This window comes from Coffea eugenioides, chromosome 2, assembly GCF_003713205.1.
Source record: "Coffea eugenioides isolate CCC68of chromosome 2, Ceug_1.0, whole genome shotgun sequence".
Classification (NCBI taxonomy): Eukaryota; Viridiplantae; Streptophyta; class Magnoliopsida; order Gentianales; family Rubiaceae; genus Coffea; species Coffea eugenioides.
The window spans coordinates 75,426,197-75,451,580 of record NC_040036.1 but is presented as its reverse complement, the minus strand read 5'-3'; the positions used below and the strand labels follow the sequence as shown (position 1 = coordinate 75,451,580).

The 25,384-nt window shown below is 34.8% G+C and overlaps 2 protein-coding genes and 1 pseudogene across 2 annotated transcripts; all 3 read right to left on the bottom strand.

Moving 5' to 3' along the window:
- Positions 1-260: 260 nt before the first annotated feature.
- LOC113762646 (galactinol synthase 2-like) lies at positions 261-1,852 on the bottom strand. The gene is made up of 3 exons (XM_027306194.1): positions 1,399-1,852; positions 961-1,281; positions 261-837 (listed from the first exon to the last, which is right to left on the bottom strand). Exons 1-3 carry the CDS (start codon positions 1,723-1,725, stop codon positions 478-480), a joined length of 1,008 nt encoding a protein of 335 aa, XP_027161995.1. The 5' UTR covers positions 1,726-1,852; the 3' UTR covers positions 261-477.
- Positions 1,853-7,799: 5,947 nt separating this feature from the next.
- On the bottom strand, positions 7,800-15,567 carry LOC113760277 (annotated as a pseudogene).
- Positions 15,568-21,386: 5,819 nt separating this feature from the next.
- On the bottom strand, positions 21,387-25,266 carry LOC113761437 (chloroplast stem-loop binding protein of 41 kDa b, chloroplastic). Its single transcript, XM_027304423.1, has 10 exons — positions 25,039-25,266; positions 24,127-24,261; positions 23,917-24,003; positions 23,718-23,808; positions 23,551-23,605; positions 23,078-23,138; positions 22,543-22,764; positions 22,314-22,430; positions 22,126-22,215; positions 21,387-21,698 (listed from the first exon to the last, which is right to left on the bottom strand). Exons 1-10 carry the CDS (start codon positions 25,138-25,140, stop codon positions 21,522-21,524), a joined length of 1,137 nt encoding a protein of 378 aa, XP_027160224.1. The 5' UTR covers positions 25,141-25,266; the 3' UTR covers positions 21,387-21,521.
- Positions 25,267-25,384: the final 118 nt, after the last annotated feature.

Genomic DNA, 25,384 nt, shown 5'->3' with positions numbered 1-25,384 from the left:
ACTGACCTTTGTTACTAGCTTTTTTTTTCTTTCCTTGAGTCTTTAATTTCTTAATAAACAATATCAATTTCGTTCACATTCAGATAGCAACTCGGCCTTTAGATCACAGTGATTTTTCAAAACTACGTTATGGAATAATTAACGTCCTAGCTAGCTAAAAAAATGGTCTTCTACTCTTTTTTTTTTTTTTGGTTTGCCAGAACATTCTTCTTGGCTCAACTGTTACCGGCCGTAGTAGACAACAGGAAATGACAATTATATCTGAAACTCGAAAAGCTGTTCATCAAATATATCGTCGAGTTTTTACATAACAAACTTACATCAAGAACTCAGCAGAATCTCCTGGATCCTACGGAAGTCTTCCTTTCAAGAGTTTAAAGGAGACCATTAACATAGTAACAGATCTTTGTATCCCTCAATACCTATATACATTAATAGATTGCTAGGAATAATCCCATAATAATAAGCTGTTTGTGATCAAGCGGCAGATGGTGCAGCAATGTAGCGAACAGGTCTAGACTTGAGTGTCTGAGCTTCAGCTTCAATGCCAGTTGCTGCTGCTGTGCCGATGCTTGAAGTTAATGATCTCTTGTAGTCCAATGTCTCGTCGTCGTAAATATCCCACCATTTCTTGACAAGCATTTTGATATCTTCTCTGTCCATGTTTTGCTCCTGGCCAGTGTACCTCCAAGGCTTTGATCCAGCAGCGCAGTAATGGACGACCTTTACTTTTTCCAACTCAACATTCTCCGGATGTCTCCATAACATGGCCAAAACCAAGTTGTAGATCGGTGGAATTGGCCTGTATACATCCCTAAAGAACATGTTCAAGAAGTCCTGCACCATTACGCACCCAAAAATAAAAAAGTTAATACCACACTGACTGACCAAATCTGAAATTGACTTCTTTCTGTTTTTGCCAGAAATTTGTGACGATTATGCTTTTTATCAATTTGTTACCTGCTCGGCAAATGGGGTAGGAGGGGTGATCTCGAGGGTCCTTAAGAGATCATCATAAGTGGGAAGACTAGGCTCATAAACAAACATGCCAGCGTTAAAGTAAAGAGGGGGCTTAGGACCCAACTCCTCAGGCCACTGCACCTTGTCAGGGCATTGCTGGCAGTAGCCAATCTTGTATTGTGGGGTGTGGCTCCAAGTCTTCTCACAGAAGCAGTCCTTTACAGCATAAAAGTACGCATCTGGCAAGTCAAACAGGTGATCTATGTTCTCGTACACTTGGATATCTCCGTCCAAATATATCATCTTGCTATACTCCACAAACTGATCCCACCCAAAAAGAAATATACATCAATTTCCAGACCGACTTATTATAAAACCAAAGCAAAAGAAAGAAAAGAAACCTCTGTAACATTTTATAAAATGATAGCTTGCTTATACCTCCCAAATGCGAAGCTTGGAGTAATTGATGACGTAGTAGGCCATGGCAAATTGAGTCTGGTTTTCAGGAGGATAAACCGGCTCAATCTCCCGGACTATACAGCCCTGGTTCACCAGTATGCGGCGGTGCTCCTCAGGGACGTCCGGCAAAACTGCAACCACTAAAGGGTAGGCAGTTTTCACCTTCCTCAACCCTTTGGCCAATCCAACCACGCCCTTTACGTAGTCACCGTTGCCTGCCAGGAAAGTCACATAGGCACGGCTAGGCAGACTAGCGGCCTTAGCAAGACCATTGGGCACTGCACTACTAACAATTTCAGGAGCCATTTTTTTGGTATGTATGCGGCTTAGGTTGTTGAGATTTGTCTGTTTGTTTTTGAGGTTTTGGAAGAGAGTCAAAAAGGAAATGTTTTTGAGAATGCTCAGACAATGCAGAGATGAATTGTTTGGTGAGTTTGAGGTGCCTGGCATGGGGTTGGATTTATAGAGAGATTGTGGAGGAATAAAAAAAATGGGAAAGAAAATAAAGAGGTGGGAATTTGCATTTGCTGCTGATGCCATGAATAGTTAAACGTGGATGAATCTAGGAGGATCATGGACTTGCTTCTATACAAGTGTGGAACCTGATGTCATGATAGCAACGGCGAATCACTTTTACATCAAAATCATGTGTTCAAATTTTACTGTCGATATGAAATCTATTGATAAATCATTTATAAAAATTTATAAATAATCTATAGTTTTAGAAAAAAATTCTAATTCGTAACAGTGATCGAAACTGAATTCGTCCAAACTTTATAATTTTGGAAAGAAACTCTAGTACGTAATGGTGATCGGAATTGGATTCGTCCAAACTTTTTTGTAACCAACAAAAAGAAAAAAAAAAAAAGGAGTGGTAGCTAAGACCGACAGCACGACGTCGTTTTCAGCGCATGTATGTTAAATGATCGACGCGGCCTCGATTCGGGGTGATCGTTAACTTGTTCAACAATTAAGTTAGTTCGAGATGAAAAGGAATCGGTCCGTACATGTGGCAGCTGGATTGGATCGAACGGTCACCTGGCTCTACGGAGAAACTTCCGGAAATTGGGCGGTGGATTTGAAAAAGGCCAATTAGGATCATTAAATGCGGATAACACACACAAGTGAGTCAGTAAGTGAGGTTTGACTGTGCGGACCCATCTTAGTGGTACAAGTAAAAGAGGCCTGACCAATGTCATCGTATTGTGACATTACATTAATACCCTCCTGTCGTTATTTCCATATCCCTTCAAATTAGTAGGTACAGTTGATATCTGCATAAAAACTGAGGTTAAATATGGTAATTTGCTTATTATGTGAGAGAAGTTTTAATGAAAAAAGTTAATTTTCAAAAAAAAAAAAAGAAGTTGACTGTGTTGTGCGAACACGCGGATAGAACATTTATGAATCTCTCATCCTTCCCTCAAAAAAAAAAAAAAAAAAAGAAGAATAATCCCTTTTCTTCTTTTTTTTTCTTTTTAGGAATCCTTATCCTGATTCTCAGTCAATTTCATCCGCATTAGTTGCACCGTTTATATTAGGAAATTAAAGATTCTGTAACAAATTTAGGTTCATCATACATGTATCTATTCAGTTCTAATATTTTTTTCCCCCACAAATTAGGAAATTTTTAATTGTTAACTAAATGGAAAAGCAGGAATTATCCAAATACTACTAATTGCAAACCATTTATTTTGTACTCTAAAAAGCGTTTATCCAAATACAAATTGTTCATTTCTTTAAAAGCAACACTTGAAATAGATAGATAGTACACTCGAGATAATGACGTATTATATGGTTGAATCAACTTTTTACTTATTAAAATTAAAAAAAAAAAAAGATTTTCATTAGTCAGCATACTTTCCATTCGGCCTCTGCATCCTGCTCCATGCGTGCATGCGAGCTTGAACAATGATTGTAATTGCTATCAGCTCCATCAATTTTCAAGAATTGTTAAAGGTACCTTCATATATACGTGTCAAGATCAAATGAAGAGAATTTTGCAAATTTAAGAAAGGAATAATTTTGGAAACCTTCTTCGAGGTTTCTAACTATTGCACTAGCCTCTTTTGAAGTTTTAAAAATTTTAGATACCTCCCCTAAAACTAATTAGCTTGTAAAATGTTAGCAAAATTTAAAAAAAAAAAATAGATTTTAAGAGAGAGAAGACAACGTGGTTCCACAAATGCGGCTCATATGTTACATTAGTTAGTTAATCTATTATAAAGCATAAATTATCATTTTGATAAAGTTAAAGGTAAGGATTAATTGTAAGTGCAAATGTTGACAAATGCAAGGCATCAACTTCTGCTACTGCATTTGCAATTGATCTTTGCAAGGGCTACTTCTATGAATACTTATATAACAACAATAACAAATAATTGAAGAGTTTATGCAATGACATGTCATATTTTTTCAATTTATGTATGATTAGACCTATTATTAATTTTCACTGCAAGACTGTTATTTGGCATGATCAATAAAAAAAATTAAGAAATATGCAACTAAATAACAACAGTTTCAAACTTGACCATCAAAAAAGCCTTTCCTCTTATGGTAATTAAGATTCTCTCACAATCAACAGATTGTCAACAAGCATTAGAGAGCACTTTTCCCCATTTGAAGCCTACTCACACCTTTAGCTGCACAGTCAATAAAATTCATATTCGAGTTCTCTCTAACAAAATGTCTATTTCTTTGTCTCTCAATTTTGATTTAATTTAACTCTTTATTAGCACATCAATCAAGAAAGGGCCCCTAGAATTGGTGTCCTTTTCTCATTGCAAGTTAGAATTTTTCTTTTTAGTTCTAAATTATGCTTACTTCTATTTATTCATTTAGGTAGAGGTAGCAATTTGTCTCAAATCCTAATGGGTTACCCATGCCCAAAAAGACTTTAGGCGGGATGGGTATTGTAATTTGATATTGGGTTTAAAATAGGATGCATCCCAATTGTACCCATTATTTGATGGGAAGTGTTGGAAAATACTTGGGTACCCATTGGGTCCAAATATCTTTCCAAAAAATTTCATTTATCCAAAAATTTATCTCTGAATTTTTTTTTTTGCAAAAATCTGATTTTTTTTTCACTTCCATTTTCTTTCTTTTCCTTTCTTCACTTTCCTACAAAAGAAAACCAATTAAGTGAAAATGATTTCATTTAAACAACTTAAAAAAATATAAAACAATAAAAATAAAAATGAAATGGTAAAATTTTGGTGTCTACAAGAATCAAAAGAAAACATAAATTCACGATAAGATCAAAAGAAATTTAATAAATAAAAATATTAAAGTTATATAAAAAATAAAAAAGAATTAAAGGAAAAAAATATAGAAAATAGATTTGGGTATTGGGCGGGATCAATCCAAACTCATCCCAAAGTGATCCCGCCCAAATTAGTCCCAAAACACATATGGGTAAGGTTAGACCCAAACCCATATGATTCGGTTTCATTTTGAACCCAAACAAATCCCGCCCATTTTGCCACCTCTACATTTAGGTAATGTTCTAATTAATTGATTAAGCCTACATAATTGTCACCTTGTAAACTCTAAGGCTAATCTATCTGGTCATTTCATTAAGTTTGATATAAGCATTGAGTCCTGGAAGGGGAGGTATCTAAAATTTTTGAAACCTTGAGGGAGACCAGTGTAACGATTAAAAACCTTAGAGGAAGGTTTTTGAAATTATATCCCTTTAAGAAATTTAAATAAGGCATGGATTTTAACACGTCTTTTAGTTTTAGCTAGTGTAGAGCCAAAATCACTCCAATGTTTCCTCCCAAGAAGCTTCTCACAATTAAAAGATCAACATATAGTAAACAAAAAAGTAAAAAGTGGAAATAAAATATTTTGCCTACCTTTGACCACTGCATGTTGCTACGTTACCATTGGCCAGGATTACTCTACCCCCATAACACCTCCATTGACTGCCTCCAACCGTCACCGACCAAATTCCTATCTTAATTACCTCACCATCCAAAATCCGGCCACGTGGGCAAAACTTTTTAACGTGGCGGAAGGGTAGGATTCCGTTACCTCTCTATTCCGAGCATCCGTTTCGCGGAAGATAAAATAAAATAGGAGCAGCGGGGTCCACATTTGAAGCGAAAAGTTTAGTGGGGTCCACGAAATCGATACTCAGCGTGTTTACTCCGCGGGATCACAGAACTAGCCACGAATCATCAGATCAGTAGTAGGGGACGTGATTGTGCCACGTAGCAAGAAGAAGCGCACTCTCAGTCTCTGTGAAGTTGCCGAGTTGGTGTAGTGAAGTGAGGTGTAGGTCTAGTGTGTGACTGTGTGTTTTTTTTCAACTTTTGTAGTTTGTTAGTTGGTCTAATGGAAGAAAGAGAGCTTGCTAACTTAAACCACAAATCTTGGTGGGGGCTTTGGATAAGAAAATAGTAGTAATAGTTTATTTGGGATAAAGGTTGGACTACGTAGATTGAAGAAAGTTAATCAAAATTAATGTGTGGGGACAAGTGTGTCTAGCGGTGCTAAAATCTTTCAAGTATACCTAGAATCTGCAATGCATATTCTTCAACGATCAGGGAAATATTTTTCTGTCAATACAAATTGGTTCAATTGATAAGAACGAGTCAATTTTTTATAAAATATCGTGTGTTTGAATTCGTTGCTAATAAGAGAATTGTGTTGATACACGATATAAAAATCCCGTAAACGATTTATGATTGCGGAAGCATGATCTGGTTCATAGTAGTTATCGAAATCGAGTCCATTCAAACTTTTTTTTATAAAAAAAAAAAAGAAAAAGAAATATTATTCTGGTGCAGGCTAAACCAAGTGTTGGTTGCAAAATTATTGCTACAAAGAATCGAAAATTTGTCCTCGTTTATGGTATGAACTTTGTAGCCGACACTGAAGTAAAGGTACCTCAAGATGTCTCTCGAATATATTCATTTCCTTTTTTCTAGCTAGCTCCAAAGATTGATTTGATTCCTTTCTTTCTTTCGCTTTTAGTTGCGTGCCCAAGAAATGTACTCCAAGAAAAATTTTACCCCTCCAATGCGTTATTACTGAAAGAGCTCCCCGCCAACCAAAAAAAGAGAAAAAGAAGAAGATACGTTGGTGATAACCTGTTCATCTAACGCCTAAGGAAATGAAGAAGCTCTTCACTCCTCGAACTATTACTTATTTCAAACGTATAGAAGGCGGGCACTAAAAATAATCGTGCGGATCGAGGGATTTGACGATAAATTTGAAATTCCCTCGAATCCCTTCACTGATTTAAATTATTTAGAAGGTATTTAAATTTATAAATCACAAATTATTATAGTGTTTAAAATGTGATTTTATAATTGGTAATTTATAAATTTAAATGCTTAATAATTAAAGGGATTTGGGTGTATTTTGAAAGCTAAACTTGAGCTTTCTTAACGTTAGACAGACAGGGCTCTTGACGGTGGTGGGCTGTGTTTAGCTCTGTACTATTTAGTGACTCACTTTGCTGCTCTCATATAGTTGTCGGCTAACTATGAACTATGTCAGGCCCAGCCCCAGACATGGCAAAATTTGCCTAATTATAGGGGGGCAAGAATTAATTTTATTTTTCCTTAGACTACTTTGGTGTCTACACGTATTTCTAAAATAATGCTACTTAAAAAATCACATTAGTATTCAATTGCTATCAACCCAATTAAAGCGGTTCAATCTTCCATCTCAAACTCTTTAATCATCAAAGAAATCAATTACTCAATAAATTTCAATGAACAATTAACTTCATGCCACATATATGATAGCTATCAGACGAAATTCAAAAGTCATTATGATTTGAAAATTCCATCTAATTTTGGCCCATCGAGTCCAAATATCGATCTTAGTCATGTAACACTCACTCTGTCCCATTAAAAATGTCATACTTTTCTTATTTGACTATTTCAAAATATTTATCATGTTTGACATTTCTAACTACTTTATACTCTGAAATTCATCATGTTTGATATTTCTAAAATTCATCATGTTTGATATTTCTAAACTATGTCAGGCCAGCCGCAGACATGGCCCCTTTAGGCACATTTTGCCTAATTATAGGGGGGCAAGAATTAATTTTGTTTTTCCTTAGACTACTTTGGTATCTACACGTATTTCTAAAATAATGCTACTTAAAAAATCACATTAGTATTCAATTGCCATCAACCCAATTAAAGCGGTTCAATCTTCCATCTCAAAGTCTTTAATCATCAAAGAAATCAATTACTCAATAAATTTCAACGAACAATTAATTTCATGTCACACAAATGATAGCTATCAGACGAAATTCAACAGTCATAATGATTTGAAACTTCCATCTAATTTTGGGTAGAGTTGACATGCAAAACAATGCATCAATTCTTGTCACAAATTGTCTTTCCCTTGCATCAAACTTTCTTGAATTCTGATTGCAACATCTCCGATTCTGGGTAATGGCAGGGTCCATAAGCTGCATCAAAGCATCCATTAAACGTTCTAGTCAATAAAATAGCAAATATGTGAATTTTTTTCGAAGCTTATAATTCATTTTCGACAGAAATCTTGTATTATAATTTAAAGAAAAAAAAACCCATCTCGTTTCTTTTTCACAGCTTCTTTTTTTTTTATGCCTTAAAATCTTAAGAGATGAAGAGGGCAGAAGATAGATACATGGATCAGTAACTACAGGAGTGCCAATTTCTGGACTGCAAACGCCATGAATTCTATAATAGAGATCAAGGGCATAGGATGCATGATTTCTTAATGTGTTAGGCTCGTAACATATACCACCAGCATTTATCCCACTACAGTCGAATTGGCCGCATGAATAATCCAAGAAATCCTGTAGCTTATCATCCGGAGCACTAACACTTGCAATACACCACAATTCTGATATCACTGAGTAATTAAACAGCATGAAGAATTTTCAGAACAATAATTTAGTAACAAACCTTAAGAGAATTGGATGAAAGGAATAGCATCTAGATGGACATTGGATGGGAAAATCCAAAAAAAAAATAAAGAAGAAGAAGAAGAGGAAGAATGTTTTTACTTAGAGAGAATTCAAGGAAGAAAAACTTACAGTGTTAGAGCACATAGCAAGGGAGAGAATCAAACCGAGGATGTAGAGTAGTTGATTGATTCTTGCCACTGTTTGTTTGTCTATTGCAATTGTAGATTGTGTTGTACTCCTTCCTTCCGTCCACTTTGATGATCTTATTTTTCGTTTTCATTCCTAATTTAATGCACTTCATTATCAGTGATATAACCTATCTCGTTCATTAATTGTTTTGATTCATTGTCTTAGATGATGTTAACTTTCCATCAATATTGTTGTTGTAAGCAATGTAAAGATATAATGGTTAGTTATACTATCAAATTATTAATGTATCGATATTTTAGAAAAATAGTAGACTAGATTTACTTTTCTAATAAAATTAACTAATTTTTTTTTAAAAATTGTGTGAAAAAAATCAAGACTATCAAAATGAGATGAAAGGAGTAAATTTTTTTCCCAAGATTGCTATTCTAAATAGTGAAAAGGGAAAAAGGAAAAAGGAAAAGTTTGAAAGTCCAAATATTAAACCTTACCGTTGCATTCATGACAATTGTAGCTTCAAAAAGCCATGGAGATTTAATATTGGTTGACAATGTGGAAAGATCCAAAAATCAAAACCATTATGCAAGATTGTCGGTATATTTGTTGAAACATTTTGTTGTATTTTTTCCATTCTTTATTAGAGATTTTTTTAGTTCTGAGATTTCCATTGATCTTTATAATATAACCCTTCAGTTTTGAAGCTTCATTATAATTCTTGGATGTACTTGCAGATCATTTCCATCGTCAATCGTAATTATAATACTTGTAAGTGAACCCTTTATGTCCTTTTTTGTACTGACAATGGGGTGATACTGATATACTTCTTTCATGACATAAGTTTGAGTAATTAATAGTTCTTTATTGAATTAATTTTCTGTACACTGACAGTGTATACATTTTTATCATTGGATGTATGACATATAATCCAAATTTAAATTTAAAACTCAAATTTTGCATATGTATCGTGCATCCAATCGTAATAATGTATATACTATCAGTGCATATAAGATTTACTCTTATTTATTACCCTGACATGACAATGAGGAGATTTGTTCTTTCTTGACTAACACTCAAGTGGAGCAACAGTTCACTGCTAATTAGCCATCATTCTTCAATTATCTGTACTAAACGCTGTGTTGCTTTTGAGTTTTCAAATGGATCATCTATAGTAAAGGCTGTGTTGCTCTCTCATCCCTCATATTTGATTATCTGAAACTATATATGAGTGCGAGCTAGGATGCCATCAACCCAACGCACAATACCTTAATCAATTAATGCATCTTTCTTTTCTCAGGCCTTAGCTACACATGAATATCCTCAAAGAATTAACCGTCCGATTGATTCAAGTCCTCATCAAAGTCTTCACCGGAAATAGGGAAAAATAAATAAATAAATGTACAAAAACAAAACAAAGAACTTTTCTGGCTTCCAGAGTATGTACAAAGCTCGGCATATGTGTACTGAACAATGCCTGCCTCTAAGAGTGCTGCCATGAAATGGTTGGCCTCAGCTTTGCTATCCACAGAATCAATACTAATATTATTTTCAGAATCCAGCGTTTCATCATTGTAAATTTCCCACCACTTTTTGATCGGCATCTTCTTGTCTTCACAAGTCTTCTATCTCTTCCTTGGTGAATCTCCAAAGGTTTAACTAAGTCTGCTGCGCAGTAATGAAGAACTTGGGCAACATTAAGGTTGATTCTTTCAGGGTGTGGCCACCACATCAGCATGAAGAAATTGCACATGCAGCGGAGGAAAGGGCTGGCGAACCTCTCTAAAGAAGACGTTCAAGAAATCCTGCGAATTCATGGGATAAAGAGCCTTAGCCATGACACAGCAATTCCCTCCCTAAAAGTTTAAACACAGTGCAAGTTAACCACCCAAATATGCATCTATGCAAAACTTGCTCCCTATTCATAATTTGTATGACAATTTCCATACTTAGTGAACGTTAAAGCATATATGATGAAATTGAAGTTTGGAGTAACTGACGCCAAATTCTTCCCTAGCAAATTGTTTGTCATTCTGATCAGGTGGATACACTGGCTCAATCTCACGGATTAAGCAATTACCCCTTTGCCAATCCAACAGAACCTTTCACGTAGTCACCATCGCCAGCCAAGAATGTCACATATTAGGCAAAGCTTCAAGAACCATTAATTTGTTCCACCCCCTACGTACGCTTCTTCTGGCGGTGCCCTTAGTTGTGGTGGCAACTTTGACGCTATCAATATCGTGAGTCATTTGCAAACAAAGATGTCATGCAATTGCTAGAACACTATCGATGGAAGAGAAATAAACAGTGTGGGGGGTTTTGGAGATGAAATGATAGATTTATTATATGGTGATTTACTTCATGAATTGAAGATATACATTAGCTTCAAGTTTAAGCATTGGGATTTTCATCCTGCAAGTAGAGTTATTGTATGACATGATATCATGTTGGTATCTTGCTTGTAAAATCTAGGCAGCTTAGTCATCTTATTGATTTAAATGCTTTATGGATGAGCCACTGCACAATTAAAATCGGGTGGCTTTTAGAGATGAAATGGCTAACTATATGGTGATTCACTTGAATGGAAGACACATATAGGCCGAAGGGTTTAAGCATTGAGGTCTTCAACCTGATCAGTAGCGTTATTGTACAACACAAAATTTTTACTTTGTGAAATCTATACAGCTTACTCATCTGATTGAGTAATTATGCATTATGGACGAGCCACTTCACATTCAAAACTGATATCCACTTCTTAATTTTTAATTACCTTTGCAAGGCATTATTATTATTTTTTTAAATTGAGCAATTCAGAATGAGTCTAATATACAAGCTCTACTCTAGAGATTCCACATACAAATAATATTTCATGGGTGTTCACATTTTGGGAAATAAGCAATTTGGAAAAATTCTGACCTACTGTCATTAATTAACTTCAACTTCGAAATCAAATTTACTCATTGCATTTCACGCACTCCTGATTTCTCAAGTGTAAAATGCCAGCTTCATATGCTTTTTTACAACGGATTAATTTTTTTGTAACATTGTCAAAATAAATATTCTTACATTAGTAAATATCTAAAGTATAACACCTGCATACTGTTTTTCCAAAACTGAAACTTTATATTTGTATACGGAACATGAAACCAAGTTTACTAATCCTTATACAATATTTATGTGATACTTTGATGCCTATATACATTGGGTTTAAGGGGTGGACAAGCGAGCCAATGCCCCGTGAAGAAGAAAGAAAGAGAAAAGGGTGAAAGAATAAAATACAATGGATTGAGAAAAGGGTGGAAGATATTGTTCAAAGGATTGTTTCAAATGTACTCCTTTTGTCCAGTTAAAAACGATAAGAATTATATAAACTCTAAAATTAGCACTTATACTTTAGACATCACACTAGATGAGGAAATTTTGTTTCTTCAGTGTCAAGTACACTAACTGTAGAATTAACTTGAGTCTTTGCTCGTAATTGTATAGCTTTTGAAATTAATATAATCGAATATCGTTTCGGAAAAAAAAAAGACTAGGGTGCAACGTCACCGACTAGACACGGTTAGCAGCTTAAGTTCATCCCAAACCTAGTACCGATAGATCGAGTGGACTGGATTGGAGTATATGTTCCACGTTGCAGATGAATACCGGGAAAAATGTCAGTTCTGACGAAGCGGTGGGATTGTTTGATAGCAGATGTCGTCTGTTTGTTCGTGGATTTGTTAAATGGGATGACTCATAACTCATAAGAACGCTTAGACAAGAAAAATCTATACATATGGTGAAAGTTTTGACAGGTATCTTATCCTGGTTTTGCTCTCAACTGTCATGGGGTACTCCTTGCCGCCCCCACCGTCGTCGGTTGACAACAAAGCTAATTTGTTTTTCAAGTCTTTGACTCTAGGGAATCTTTGGTAGTTTTCGGTGCACAGTAGCTCCTCGGAGAGCTTTGGAGTGATTTTTTTTTTTTTTTTTTTGGGGGGGCTACAAAAGAAGGTATACTGAATGAATTTTTTGGCATATAGACTAATAAGTCTTCACCAAAAATTCATCGACTTGAACATTGTAGAACTAAAAACTTGAATTTTGATCAACTATATATACGAAAAGGTTAATGAGCTATTATGTATCCATCATCCCTGTTTGGATTACTATTTTTAGAATTTTTTTTTATAGAAAGATATACTGTAGCGATTTAACGTATATAGAATAAAAATATGATTGAAAAATATATTCACGAAAAACATAAAAATTTTATAACATAAAATCGCAATCCAAACAAGGCTAGCTTTGGAAATTAAAGCTTTAATGGTGATGCTTCTCTACACATGTTACTTTTTTGTTAGTTAAATTTTCTGAGTTAGACAATATTGAATTGTTTGGTTTTATTTTGGAATTATCTTTACCACAGAAAGGAAAAGATTATTTAGATGTAGATATATACCACTAGACCAGTCACTGAAATCATACAGAGACAACCTCTCCCAGCAACAATTAAAGAGAAGAACTTTAGCAAACTTTAACGCTGTCAAGGTCGATGCCCTCCGGGTGCTGCCACAACATAGCCACCAAGAAGTTGTAATGAGGGGCAATAATCTTGCATACATCCTTAGAAAACATGTTCAAAAGGTCCTGCAACCGAAATAGTAATTAAAAAGGGAAAAAAAAATCCATAATTGATCGCCTCAGATTGTAGTTTGTAAATGTATTTTGTGGCAATCTACTTAATAAAACGCTATGTATAGTACTTGCTATGCATGGATATGATCGAGTCCCTATGCTTAACAAGAATTTCTGGATTCTTGATTGCTCTTTAAGTTAATTGTAGTGGACACTTTCTTTAAATCAAAAGGTTAACATATATCATGTAACAAGTTAAACCAAAAAAGTTTTTTTTTTTTTTTTTCACTGTCCCATATATCCAAGGTGGAATCTACCTGCTCAGCAAATGCAGTGGGAGGGGTGACTTGAAGAGTTTTGAGAAGATCAGCATAGGTGGGGAAACTGGGCTCAAAAACAAACACCCCAGCATTGAAATAGTGTATTTGGGTTCAGGCCCCAGCCGTTTCGGCCACTTAACTTTGTCCGCGCATGGCTCGAGACACATCTCACAGAAGCAGTCCATCACAGCATACGTAGCCATCTGGCATGTAAAATAGGTCATCTATATTGTTAAGGGATAATTTAGGAAACCTCCCTTGAGGTTTTTAGCAATTACAGAGAGCTCTCCTTAAGTTTCAAAAATTATACTTACCCCTTTACTTTTAAGGTTTATGTAACAATATAGACCCAATAGCCTATAATTTTTCACAAATATCCTAAAATACCCTTCTTCGAAGAAAAAGACAAAACAAAACAAGATTTTAATCTTTAATTTTTTGTACGTGTCATACTCACTAAAACAAACAAAGTCCAGCGATTTCAACTCATTTCAATATTCATTACTTGTTAATTCTTGTCTAATGCAACTCACTACCACCACTACCAATACTAAACTAAGAAATGCCCCCATGTCCCTAAAAACATAATTCATCATTGATCTAGCACTCTTAGAAATAGAGATAAAATTCTACCTTCATAATAAAATCACAATCAATAGGTAAATAAAAGAGAGAACCAATGAGTAATTGCTAGACTTTTTTGCTTAACAAACATAATAGTCACTTCTTTATGTTCCAACTCTCAATTTCATTTTTTTTCCCTATATCATTGCCTCCTTTTTCATCTTTTCCTAGTTTGAAAATTAAAACCACATTCTGTTCCTTGTTAATTTGGTAACATCAATTGGCTGTGACATTTGTAAAGAGTAAATCTATTGGGAAAAAAAAAAGAGAAATGGCCTAAAATTTTTATAGTAAAAAAGAGACAGGAAAACAAAAAATACAAATAAATTTTGAAAATGGTAAAAAATTAATAGTGGTGTGGTTGGTAATAATGGAACGCGATATTTGATGAGAGGAAGAAGCAGTTGTAGGAGAAAAAGAGAGAAGAATATGAAAGGAGAAGGGAAGGAGGGATGAAGGAAGAGATGAAAATTAGAAAATTGATAAAAATTATTTTTTGAGATTAGGAAATGAGAAGTAGAATAATAAGAAGTATTTTTCGGTTTTAAATGTCCCTGTAAGAATTAACTATTAAGTGGAGGACATTTTAGTCATTTGATTAGACCAAGGGAGGTCTATATAATTATTGAAATCTCAGGGGAGTCAAGTGAAATTATCAAAAACCTCATAGGAGGTTTCTGAAATTATCCCTATTGTTAAACACTTGAACGTCCGCGTCCAAATACACCATCTTGCTATGCTCCACAAACAGCAAAAACAACATCAAAATTCCAACCTTTTTTAAGAAAAATGAAATGACAAGAAAAGATTACCATCTAACTCGGTCCTTTTTTTCTCAAATGTATAACCAATAGCTGATAATTACCAAAATTTTGGGGAAAGGGGCGGGGGAAGAGATAAAAGGAACCAAAAAATTCACTTTGAGGGAACGAACTAGATATACATGGAAACTTTAGATTCAAGATCACAGTTTTTCAAAATTTCTACAAGACGATAGGTTTAATTTGTGAAAGAGACACTTGAAAATTTTTCCAATTTTTTAAGGGATTTGGAGGGCAATATCCATCCATGGACACAACACAACTTGGGTTAAAAAGGATGAATTTTTCTTTTATTCATTTTTTCAATGTGGTATATGAAATTCCAACAAGTATGGTGTATCCATGTCAGTTTAACCTCCCACATGCGAAGCTTGGAGTAGTTAATAGCATAGTACGCCCAAGCAAACTTGTCTTGACCCTCAGGTGGAGACGCAACCGGCTCAATCTCACGAGCTATGCGGCCCTGGTTGATCAATTTGTTGCGGTGATCCTGGGGCATGTCCGGCAGGAGTGCCACCACAAGAGGGTTTGCAGATTTTGCTTTTCTCAACCCTTTAACCAAACCAACAACGCCTTTCCAGTAGTCTCCGTCGCCAGCCAAGAACGTTACATAGGTTCGGTTGGGCAAACTCCCTGCCTTTGCTAGCCTCTTGGCTGCCTTTGTTGCTGTTTTACTAACCATATCTGCTGCCATTTTCTCTAGTTTGTCGAAAGTGTCTGCAATTAATTCACAGTTCATTCAAGAAGAAATGAGAACGGTTTTCAAATTGTCCCGCGTTCTGAAGTTGCATCGGATGTTCATATATACAAGTTTCTTGGCAAACTATACAATAAATGGCGGTTTCCAACACAAAGTACCAATATATTATACATCATAAAGTTAATGTTTCCCTGGTTTGAAAATTATATATTACCAGCCAATAGTTTTCCCAACTCTCTCGTTAATTCTATTTTCTTTACTAGGGAGGAGTGCCCCCGCATCGCGCGAGTGTTTAGTGCCTGTGGACAAGGAAGTTTTTTTATTGAACAAACAATAATACATTGTGAGAAGAAATAAAAATTAGTATGAAAAGATAAACGATATAATCAATCAATTCACACAGTGTTCCAATAAAACTGTATCAAATTGAAGGTCGTTAATAATGCATAAGGCAGAACAACATAGAAAGCTAATCTTATTCTAGAATCCCCACCGAGAGTTTTTTCTTGCAGTTGCTCCAAACCTATAAGATTATAACCAACCCAGACCAATTGGAGTTAGGCAAAGTGAAAAATGCTATCTTGTAACTAGGCAACACGATAAGAGTCGCTAATTGTAGGTACTAAGAACACACCGACAAAATTAAGGGAGGAACTGAAAAATTGAGGAAGGGGGAGTGAAATCTAACCTCATGCTGAACCACCAGGAGTAGCTGGGACTGAAGAGCATTCTGAGCTGATTAGTATGAAGCCAGGTAGAATTATCCCAATTCTAGAATGCGAACAGGGAGAAACTGATAATCAACTGTTTAGGCATTAACATACCAATGGTTCGGCAATTGAATTGGGTGTAATTAATGACGAAATAATAGGTAATTTCAGAGTTGAGCTCGAATGAAAGAGAAAACGATAAGGCAAATCGTTGTAGACAAGGCAAAAAGGGAAAACTTAACTCCTGAAACTGAAAGGGAATAAACTGATCAATGGTTGTGGCTCATAAATGCAGATTATAAATGATAGAGAAATGAGTTCCTACCATTGATAGAGAAATCGTTGGCTCATTTTCTAAATCCGATTGTCATTCAAACGTTTTAGACAAAGCAACATCTCAAACGGTTATATGCAGCTGAAAATGGGAATTATTGGTAGTTAAGGGATATTTCGGTAATTACACAAACACACAAGCATATATGAGTTGTAGAAAATGCAAAAACGGTTGCACACTAATTACACATTCCATCAATACCCAGATGGTTCATCAATGACAACTTTAAATATATTAAAATGGAGTCATTTCAGTAAACATACCCAAATACATGCTTTCTTAACTTGTACTTAAAGTTTTTAAACTAATACATAACATTTCACATTTCCAGAAAGCCCCCACCTATGCGGTTGAAATTTAATCTATTCTTTGACCAAAACTCAATCTTATATAGTATAAGAATTTTTAAATATTAAGTATATTTTCAATTCCTGATTTTAAATACTTTTGCAACTCTTTAAAATTTCATACTTAATGCAATTTTTTTACAGAAAGACGGTTGATGGAAAAAAAAGTTATATATGAAGAATCTTCTTACATATTAGTCACCACTGCAGTGGATGCACAGCTCTAAATTTTCATTCTCGAAAGGTTAGTATTTTATCTGTTTCTCATGTATTTTTGCAGAATTTTGATGAAAATCAGAACATATAATTCATTTCTTCTAAAGATTAACTTTTTATGTTATAGTGAAAATTTCTCAAGAAAAATTGGTTTTTCGGTTATTCTTGATTTACTTTGTAATGTCGTTTGCAAACCTATCCATTCTTTTTTCTCCATTGTGAGGCTTTTTTTTTTACCATGTAAATTATAATTACAAGATTGTTGAATTACTATTAAAAAATGATAAGGTATGACAGCATGAAAAGTGATAATCGTACTCGTATGAAAACCACTTGTTAGAGATTGAGAGTGCCATCAAAAGACATTTGGCAGTCTACTACTTTTATGCAAAGCGTGTGTAGGGGCCTTCCTGGGCAAAATGCCAATGTACAATGCACATAGCTGTAGCCACCGTGGCAATTACTTGTAGAACCACGTAGACAAAGTTTTCATACGTGTCAGCTTCCTTGGGGGCAATGGGGCTCAGGTGATGACTGGTTTGACAATGTTTAGGTTTTTAAGCTTTTTCTTTATATATATAAAATATTGTAATTTCATTAAAAATTTGTATTAGTGAGTTACATCATCAAATATATATTAATATCAAAGAACAAATATGAAAAATAGATACCACAGGTCTGAAGAGCAAATAAAAATTACATTATAAAGGTCCAAAAAATATTTTAAAAAATGAGAAAAAATAAGAAAAATATTATCTACACTTTCATTTTTGTTAATCACACTAGCTATAGCCACCGTGGCAATTACTTGTAGAACCACGTAGACAAAGTTTTCATACGTGTCAGCTTCCTTAGGGGTAATGGGGCTCAGGTGATGACTGGTTTGACAATGTTTGGTTTTTTAAGCTTTATATATATATATATATATATATATATATATATAATATCGTAATTTCATTAAAATTTGTATTAATGGTAGAAGTTACATTATCAAACATACACAGCTATCTGCAGATCTAAAGAACAAATAAAAATTACACTGTAAATGTCCAAAAACTACTTTAAAAAATGAGATAAAATAAGAAAAATGTTATTTAAACTTTCATTTTTGTTAATCACATTGTCATTATCATTTTAATTATATAGCATTATTTATTAAACAATATGATAAAACAAATGGTGGGAGCACAAATAACAAAAATTAGAGTACAAATAAAATTTTTCTAAAATAATTGTAGTCTCATGAACATTTGTGCATGTTTTCAATTGTCAAATCTACTAATTAACTAATTCAGTTTCAACTATTATAGTTAGATCTGGTGAATAGACCCAAGAAATTCGAGATTTGATAATCAAAATTTGGAAAGACTCAAATCTTATAAAAGAAAAATGAAAATAATACCTAAAACTCTTATTAGGAATCCTTAGGAGAAATAAAATCTCTCACTAGAAAAGTCTATTAAAAAAGAAAACTATCACTAGGCAATTTTAGGAAATGAAAAACTCTCATTAAGATTTTATTCACATAAATGAAAGAAATTAGAGAAAGGGCTCCTCCTAATTCTCCCATAAAGAGCATTAGAGTAAGTTTTGACTAGAGAGTTTTTCTGGAGAGAAGGAAGAGAGAATTAGTTTTTCTAATTTAAATTTTTTAAGCTTATTTTAAAAGGAAGAAAAATCAATTAATTGATGGATATTTGAGCACATATCGAAATGGATCGACAACTATGGCACGTAGCTCTTTCGAACTAGAGCCCTTAAGATGTAGCCATCGCATGATTGTTGTTTCATTTAAATAGTATTTGTTTGCAAGAAATGGTGTGGAAAAGTGAAATAAAGTTAGTTATTTTTTTTCTTTATGCATGTTTGATTGGCATGAATGTTGAAAAACTTTCTTGCATTTTATGTCCCGCAAAATTTGTAGGATTTTGAAGAAAAAGAGTTAGTTACTTGCAAAAGTTTCAATAACTGCTACTTGTTGTCATTAACTTCCTATGTTCTCTCAATATTTTTCTTAGTAATCGAACTTGTATGGAAACTTATTTTCATTTTCATTTACCTCACTTTCACTTTCCCATGTAACTTTCATCTATTTAAATAGAGCCTTAGTGTCTTCATTTTTGTGAAAAGTACATGATACATCTTTTGTACATTCATATAACAGTAACATTATTAGGTATGAATGTCAATTACATGTAGAAAATGTGAATTTTAAGATTTGAATCGAACTAGTGTAACTTGTATTTGGATCTCTTAATATAAACAAATTTTTATATTGAAAATGCAGGATAGATTAATTCAAGGTGCATTGCGTTCAAATCTTAGGATGAATGGTAATTTTAAATTTAAATGTGAGTCCACCTCTTTATTAGTATTTCATCATGTTCCTCGATGACACAAAACAAGAAAGCTTAGACTATCAGATGATATGCAAATTAATGGCCAAATGACTTAATAACAAACACAAATAATTTTACATCCCAAGAGTAATAGCATCAATTTCGGGGTAACTTCATATACATTCATTTTGTGGAAATCTCTTCCTTTTGTCTTTCTCCTTAATTCTCTAATGCCTATCTATGTAAAATTAATGTGAAACAAGCAAACATGTGGAACATTTTGGTTTGAATTCATTCATTTCATCCTAGAATCTTCAAGGCAGTTATCATAAAAAAAAAAAAAAAGAGTTGAATCTTCAAGACAGGGCTCAAATTTTGTGCCATGTTCTATATAGTGTATTACCAGTTAGTTATGGCATTTGGGATAAAATGTGCTTTCCAAAATCATTTGCATGGAAGGAATAGAGATTATAATTGGTGACGATGCAAATCAATTTATTAGATTTAATCATTTGCATACTATGCACGAAGGATGTGCGGGGTGATACTTCCCATAGCTAGGTTGATGGTTCACATTCCAGTCGGGGGTAGGAAGAGTGTGGGAAAGCATGGAAGGGTTAAAGAAAAAACACCAAAAAGAAATGTATGAGGCCATGCCAAAAATGCAAAGCAGTGTGCTATTAAAACACATGAATTAATCTTTTCTACACTGTCAGTGTATGTAGTGACAGAGTTGGATAAATGTTACATCATTTGAATTTGAATTTAAACATCAAATTTTGTATATGTGGCATGCATCTAGACCCGCTAGTATATACATTGTCAGTGTATAAAAGATTTACCTTAAAAATATTCTTTGTAACCCAGATTAGGCATGAGAGTTTTGATTAATTATTATTAGCAAAAATTAAGAACAACTTGAAAAGGTATTTCTATTTTCTAACAATTTGTTTAGTTTAGGAAAATTTGCTCATTTGCTCCCTCATATTTTCAAAATTTTTTTTAATCCTTCGCATTCAAAATCAGCCAAAATAGTCCTTCAGATATAAAGAAATCTGCCTATTTGGTCATGAAGCTTATTTTTGCTCACTTCTCCAACCAAATACCGCATACCTGCCTCATGTGCCCACCTTAGTAAGCATAAGCATGGCTTGCGCTTGAAATTATGAGCAAGTGAGGGAGGCGTGCAATTTTTGGTCAAAAAAGTAACCAAAAATGAGCTTTGGAATCAAGTAGGTAGACTTTTTCATATTTGAGAGATTATTTTGGCATACTTTCAATGTGAGGGACCAAATTGGCAAATTTTCCTTTTATTTATTTAGGAAAAGGGAGCAGACCGTCTACTTTGGGCTTCTTTCTGATGGATGGGTCTGATTTGGACCGCTAAATTGGCCCATCTTGTTTGCATCTGTTGTCCATTTCTACTTGTGTCTCGCAGGCCTAGTCTCCATTTGTGCATGGTCCAAAGAAAAGCACGAATGATGTTGCATATGACTACCCCAGGCCACGCGTGAGTAGTAAAATTAATTTGTAAAATTAAAAAAGTAAATAAAATGTCACATTCCTGAAAAATGTTTTTTTTGGGGGGGGGGGGGGGGGGAAGTCCTTTGCTTCTCACTGCAAACAGTTTTCAGAATTTCAAAAAAATCCAAAAAAGAAAAGAAAAATCATGCAAAAATACATGTTTGCAACTAATGTAGCATAAAAGTTTAAAATTAGATAGTCTTGTAGAAAGTGCATGTCTAAACGTTAGTGTCACAAATACTATAAGCTATTGAAATCAACTTTCATTTTCCTAATCCAAAATAATGCTAAATAAGTAAATGTTTCCGTCACCTATAGGATTGGATAGTGTAGATATTGTTGATTAACTAAAAAAAAAAATGTTTCCATATTTTTGTCAAGAACATAAAAAACCTTTAACTTTCTATTACTCAATAAAATTCAGCTAAGAGAGGAAAAGGAAAAGGTAAAACAAATGAAGAGGGAAACATATTGTAACTTAGGCGAGGACAAGGCTCTTGCCAAGGATAATGTCATCTGTTGAGAAATCAGCCTCTTTTCTATACGTTCCCCTACCAAAGTCCAGGTTGTAAGAGTCTGCAAGACCTTCCACCAGGTCAAATTCTGGTTTCCAACCCAGCACACTTTTCGCTTTTTCGATGGAAGCAAAGAAATGCTGCATTTTCACATCAGAAATACAAGATCAATCAAGGAAAACGATCATCACTGGATCAGTGTGTGATTCTTTTGCAGTTCAGAAAATGTTATCCTGGAATTTTGCTTGATTTCTCAGGAGGTTATCAACAGTCACATTCAGCTAGCAACAATTTAGACTAGCACAGAATATCTAACTCAGCAAAATTTCAAGTAAAACCGAATGAGATTATTCCATTCCACAGAATCAATCTTCACCTCCAAGGATTTTTGTGATATTTCCTCTGAAAATCTCCCAACTCCGAAACATCGATAGAGACATGTTTTTCTTAACAATAGAGATCCTGATTTTTAGATGTCTACTTGGTACAGGGACAGGTTTCCATAAATATTAATGGACCACTGCAGAGTGACCAATCAAAAGAACGTGGTTCATTCACTGATATTACCTGATCACGGAAGGGAAATGGTTTCTTTTTGCCAAAATCAAACTCCTTGGGGTTGAAATGAATAATCTCAGGCTCGGGGAATCCAGCAGCCTGGTAGAAATTTTTGGTAATCAGCTTCCTTTAGCTGTTTTTCTGACAAAGTAAGCTCTAGAGCATTTTACCTTACAGGAATATAATGCAGAACATACCTTTGCGCATGCTTTAGCTAATCCATCAAAGGTAACGTACTTTTCGCCAGATATGTTGAATACTTCCTTGCTTGCTTTTTCATTACCAAGAACCTTAACGAAAGCAGTAGCAAGATCCTGAAAAGATCCAAGTGAACAACCAAACCTTCTTGTTACAGAGAAAGACAAAAATACAATACATTTGCAAAACCTGTTTATTTCAATAGGTTGCATTTCAAATTTTGCTAACCTTTACATGACCAAGTTGGGTTACTTGCATTCCTGAGTTGGGAATTGGGATTGGACGACCTGCTTTCAGCCTGTGGAAGAACCACTCTTCAACAGGATTGTAGTTTAATGGCCCATAGATGTAGACTGGCCTCAGAGAAGTCCAATTAACACCTCGTGCTTCCAGAAAGCTCTCAGTCTCAAGTTTTCCCTTGTGCCTACTTTTTGGATCAACTGCATCAATCTGAAAAGAATGACACATTATGAATTGATACAAACAGAATGCTTCTAACAGAAGGGGGATTCAACCTAGAAACAAATAACTTGAGGTATTGCAGTGATAGTTTGTATTATGAGCAGGAGAATTGTTGCTGAAGCCTCAAAACAGAAAAATTGGGTGGAAGAAGAGCTGCAAAAGGTTTGGATTCACTGATCAGGAACCGAAGACCTTGTCGTAACTAGGTGGAAAATGCAAGAAATAAATAACCTTTTTGTCATTGCAAAAGCAGTCTTGATAAAATTAAGTAAAAACAGAAATGACATTTTTGTGTCCTGACCTCAAAATGTGGCAGATAATCAGATTTGAGGTAAACGCCAGCTGATGAGCAGTAGATGTACCTGCAATTTTGGTGAAATTAGAAAACAAGGGTACAGGCAAGACTTTCCTCTTCTAATGGATTAAAACAAAAGAAAACCAGTCATTTGTTGACTTGACTGTGAAAGTCTAAATGATAGTAAAAGACACAATCAAATGAATTTTCAGTAGAAGCTATTAATCCAAGTTGAACAAACTCCCATTAGATTTTTCTGTCAAGTCATTTGCATGACTTAGTTGGCTTATCATAGGTTTTCCTTCAATTTTGGTAAATGAGAGAGGCTGAGGTCTTAGGTGAGCCTGTATAACTTCAACAATTTTGTTCTCTCTAATTTGATTCAGGAAAGATCTCTCTTTTTACATCCCAAATTCCTCAGGATTTAAACACTACGCAGTTAGTTGTATAGCATCAGAAAAGTTTGGTTGGGAGCTTACTGTTCCAGGTTAGGTAATGCGTCTAATATAGGTTCTGCTTCAGCTGCTTCACGACCTGAGAACAAAGAGAAATGATAATAAATAGGTGTCCAGTTTTCCTATTGTCCATAGGATAAGATGCATAATGGCGTTAATACGCTGAAGATCCGAGACAGTACTGAACATACCATTTATATCATATACAACATCAAAACCTTCAGCTGCAAGACTGCTCTTCACAAATTCAAAATCTTTTCGGTCTCCCTTTAAGTGCAATATCTGTACAAGATGGATACTTTATCATTCATAAATCCAACAAAATCATAAATTTGTGGCATGAAATCCAACTGATGTACTCCATCTAAACCAAGTTGGATAATTTACTACCTTGGAGGAAAAATCAGCAAAATCTGTGTCTGATTCTCCAGGCAATTGCTGAGCGATAGGTGCCTTTCCTCTGGTGAACAGAGTTACCTACACAAATGATTTGTTGCCAAGTTCACAAATGTTATAATAATATCATCAGATTTCAGACTTCAGAGTTGTCGATGATTTAATATGATAAATGGCAAATGAATCTGAAGAATATTTGCATACCTGATGCCCTTCTTTCACTAGAAATCTGGACAAAAAGATACCAATAAATCGGGTTCCTCCCATGATAAGAATTTTTTTGGCAGCTGATGCTGAGACGTGTAGTGCTCCTCTTGGATGCAATACCTTCCTTTTGTACTAAAATCAAGGGAAAAATTACATCAATACGTCTGCACCACAAAGTTTAAACAAGCTATACATGTAAATTTTTGTGCCCACACCAAACTCGGTGTAACCAGAAGGCAAGCCCTGATTGAAGTTTGCTGGGTGGTCTGGAAATGTCATAGGTTTTTAAATGCACCTTGTCTCTTTTGTGGATAGAAATGCAGAATAAGTAGGCTAACAAGTTTTTCCCATGGCACGTAATCTGGCAGCTGTAGACCATTTTCCTGATGATGAAATGAAACAGATCATCTGAAAATACAACAATCTCGAGTGTCTTACGGGTGTAAAGAATTTTGAGCACTTTCAGTTTCAGCTTTCTGAGCAGTACAAGTCCCCAGATTACAAACTTCATAACTTGGTCATTTAATTCTTTTCTTTCTTATTTTCATTGAAAGGCCTAAACCCAAGTCAACATGAAGTAATACGACCAAACTGAGGCAACCAGTTTCAGTAGCTAGGTGACTGCAATTCAACCTATGTTCCTGACTGTCTTTACTGTAAAATTTAATTGCATGGTTATCAGAGACAGTTAAATAGCTCGTAGCGATCCAACTACACTAAAACGCAAGTTTGACGACCTCTTGATAGATTACCAGAAGCAGGCCTCTAATAAAGTTGAACGGTTCATTAATCAAAAGATGATCAGTCAAATTCCAGATTGGCAGTTCAAAAACATATTAACAACATAGTTCACTACTGTCTATAGCATAAGACTAACATACGTAGGTAAGATGCAAATTGCAATAGTACCTGAACTGAGGTGGTCAATCTGATGCCATTGAAGTCTGAAAGAGATGATGGGAGAACAGAGAAAGAAGGCTGCTTAGCCTGCACCGCCACCATGCTAGCCATGAAGGACAATTGCTTCAGATATGCCAACCCCAAACAAGGCCCCAAACCTCTTAGCACTTAGCAGTAGTGGGATGGACTTAGTTATATTTAGTGGCAAAATTTGAAGGGTCGGGATGATCTTATATGATATGCTGCCCAATCTTCTCATATTCTGCTTTTGCTGTTTTTGAGCTTCTCTCATTCTTACAATTGGGATAAGACAATGACCCCACACCTCCTCCTCACTCACAAACTCTACTTCGGT

Coding starts and splice junctions, on each gene's coding strand:
- LOC113762646 (XM_027306194.1), bottom strand. CDS start 1,725: ATGGCTCCTGAAATTGTTAGTAGTGCAGTGCCCAATGGTCTTGCTAAG. Junction 1,282..1,398: donor CCAAGCTTCGCATTTGGGAG/GTATAAGCAAGC, acceptor GGGTGGGATCAG/TTTGTGGAGTATAGCAAGAT. Junction 838..960: donor CTACCCCATTTGCCGAGCAG/GTAACAAATTGA, acceptor GTAATGGTGCAG/GACTTCTTGAACATGTTCTT.
- LOC113761437 (XM_027304423.1), bottom strand. CDS start 25,140: ATGGCTAGCATGGTGGCGGTGCAGGCTAAGCAGCCTTCTTTCTCTGTT. Junction 23,606..23,717: donor TGTTGTATATGATATAAATG/GTATGTTCAGTA, acceptor CTTTGTTCTCAG/GTCGTGAAGCAGCTGAAGCA. Junction 22,431..22,542: donor CCCAACTTGGTCATGTAAAG/GTTAGCAAAATT, acceptor GGATCTTTTCAG/GATCTTGCTACTGCTTTCGT.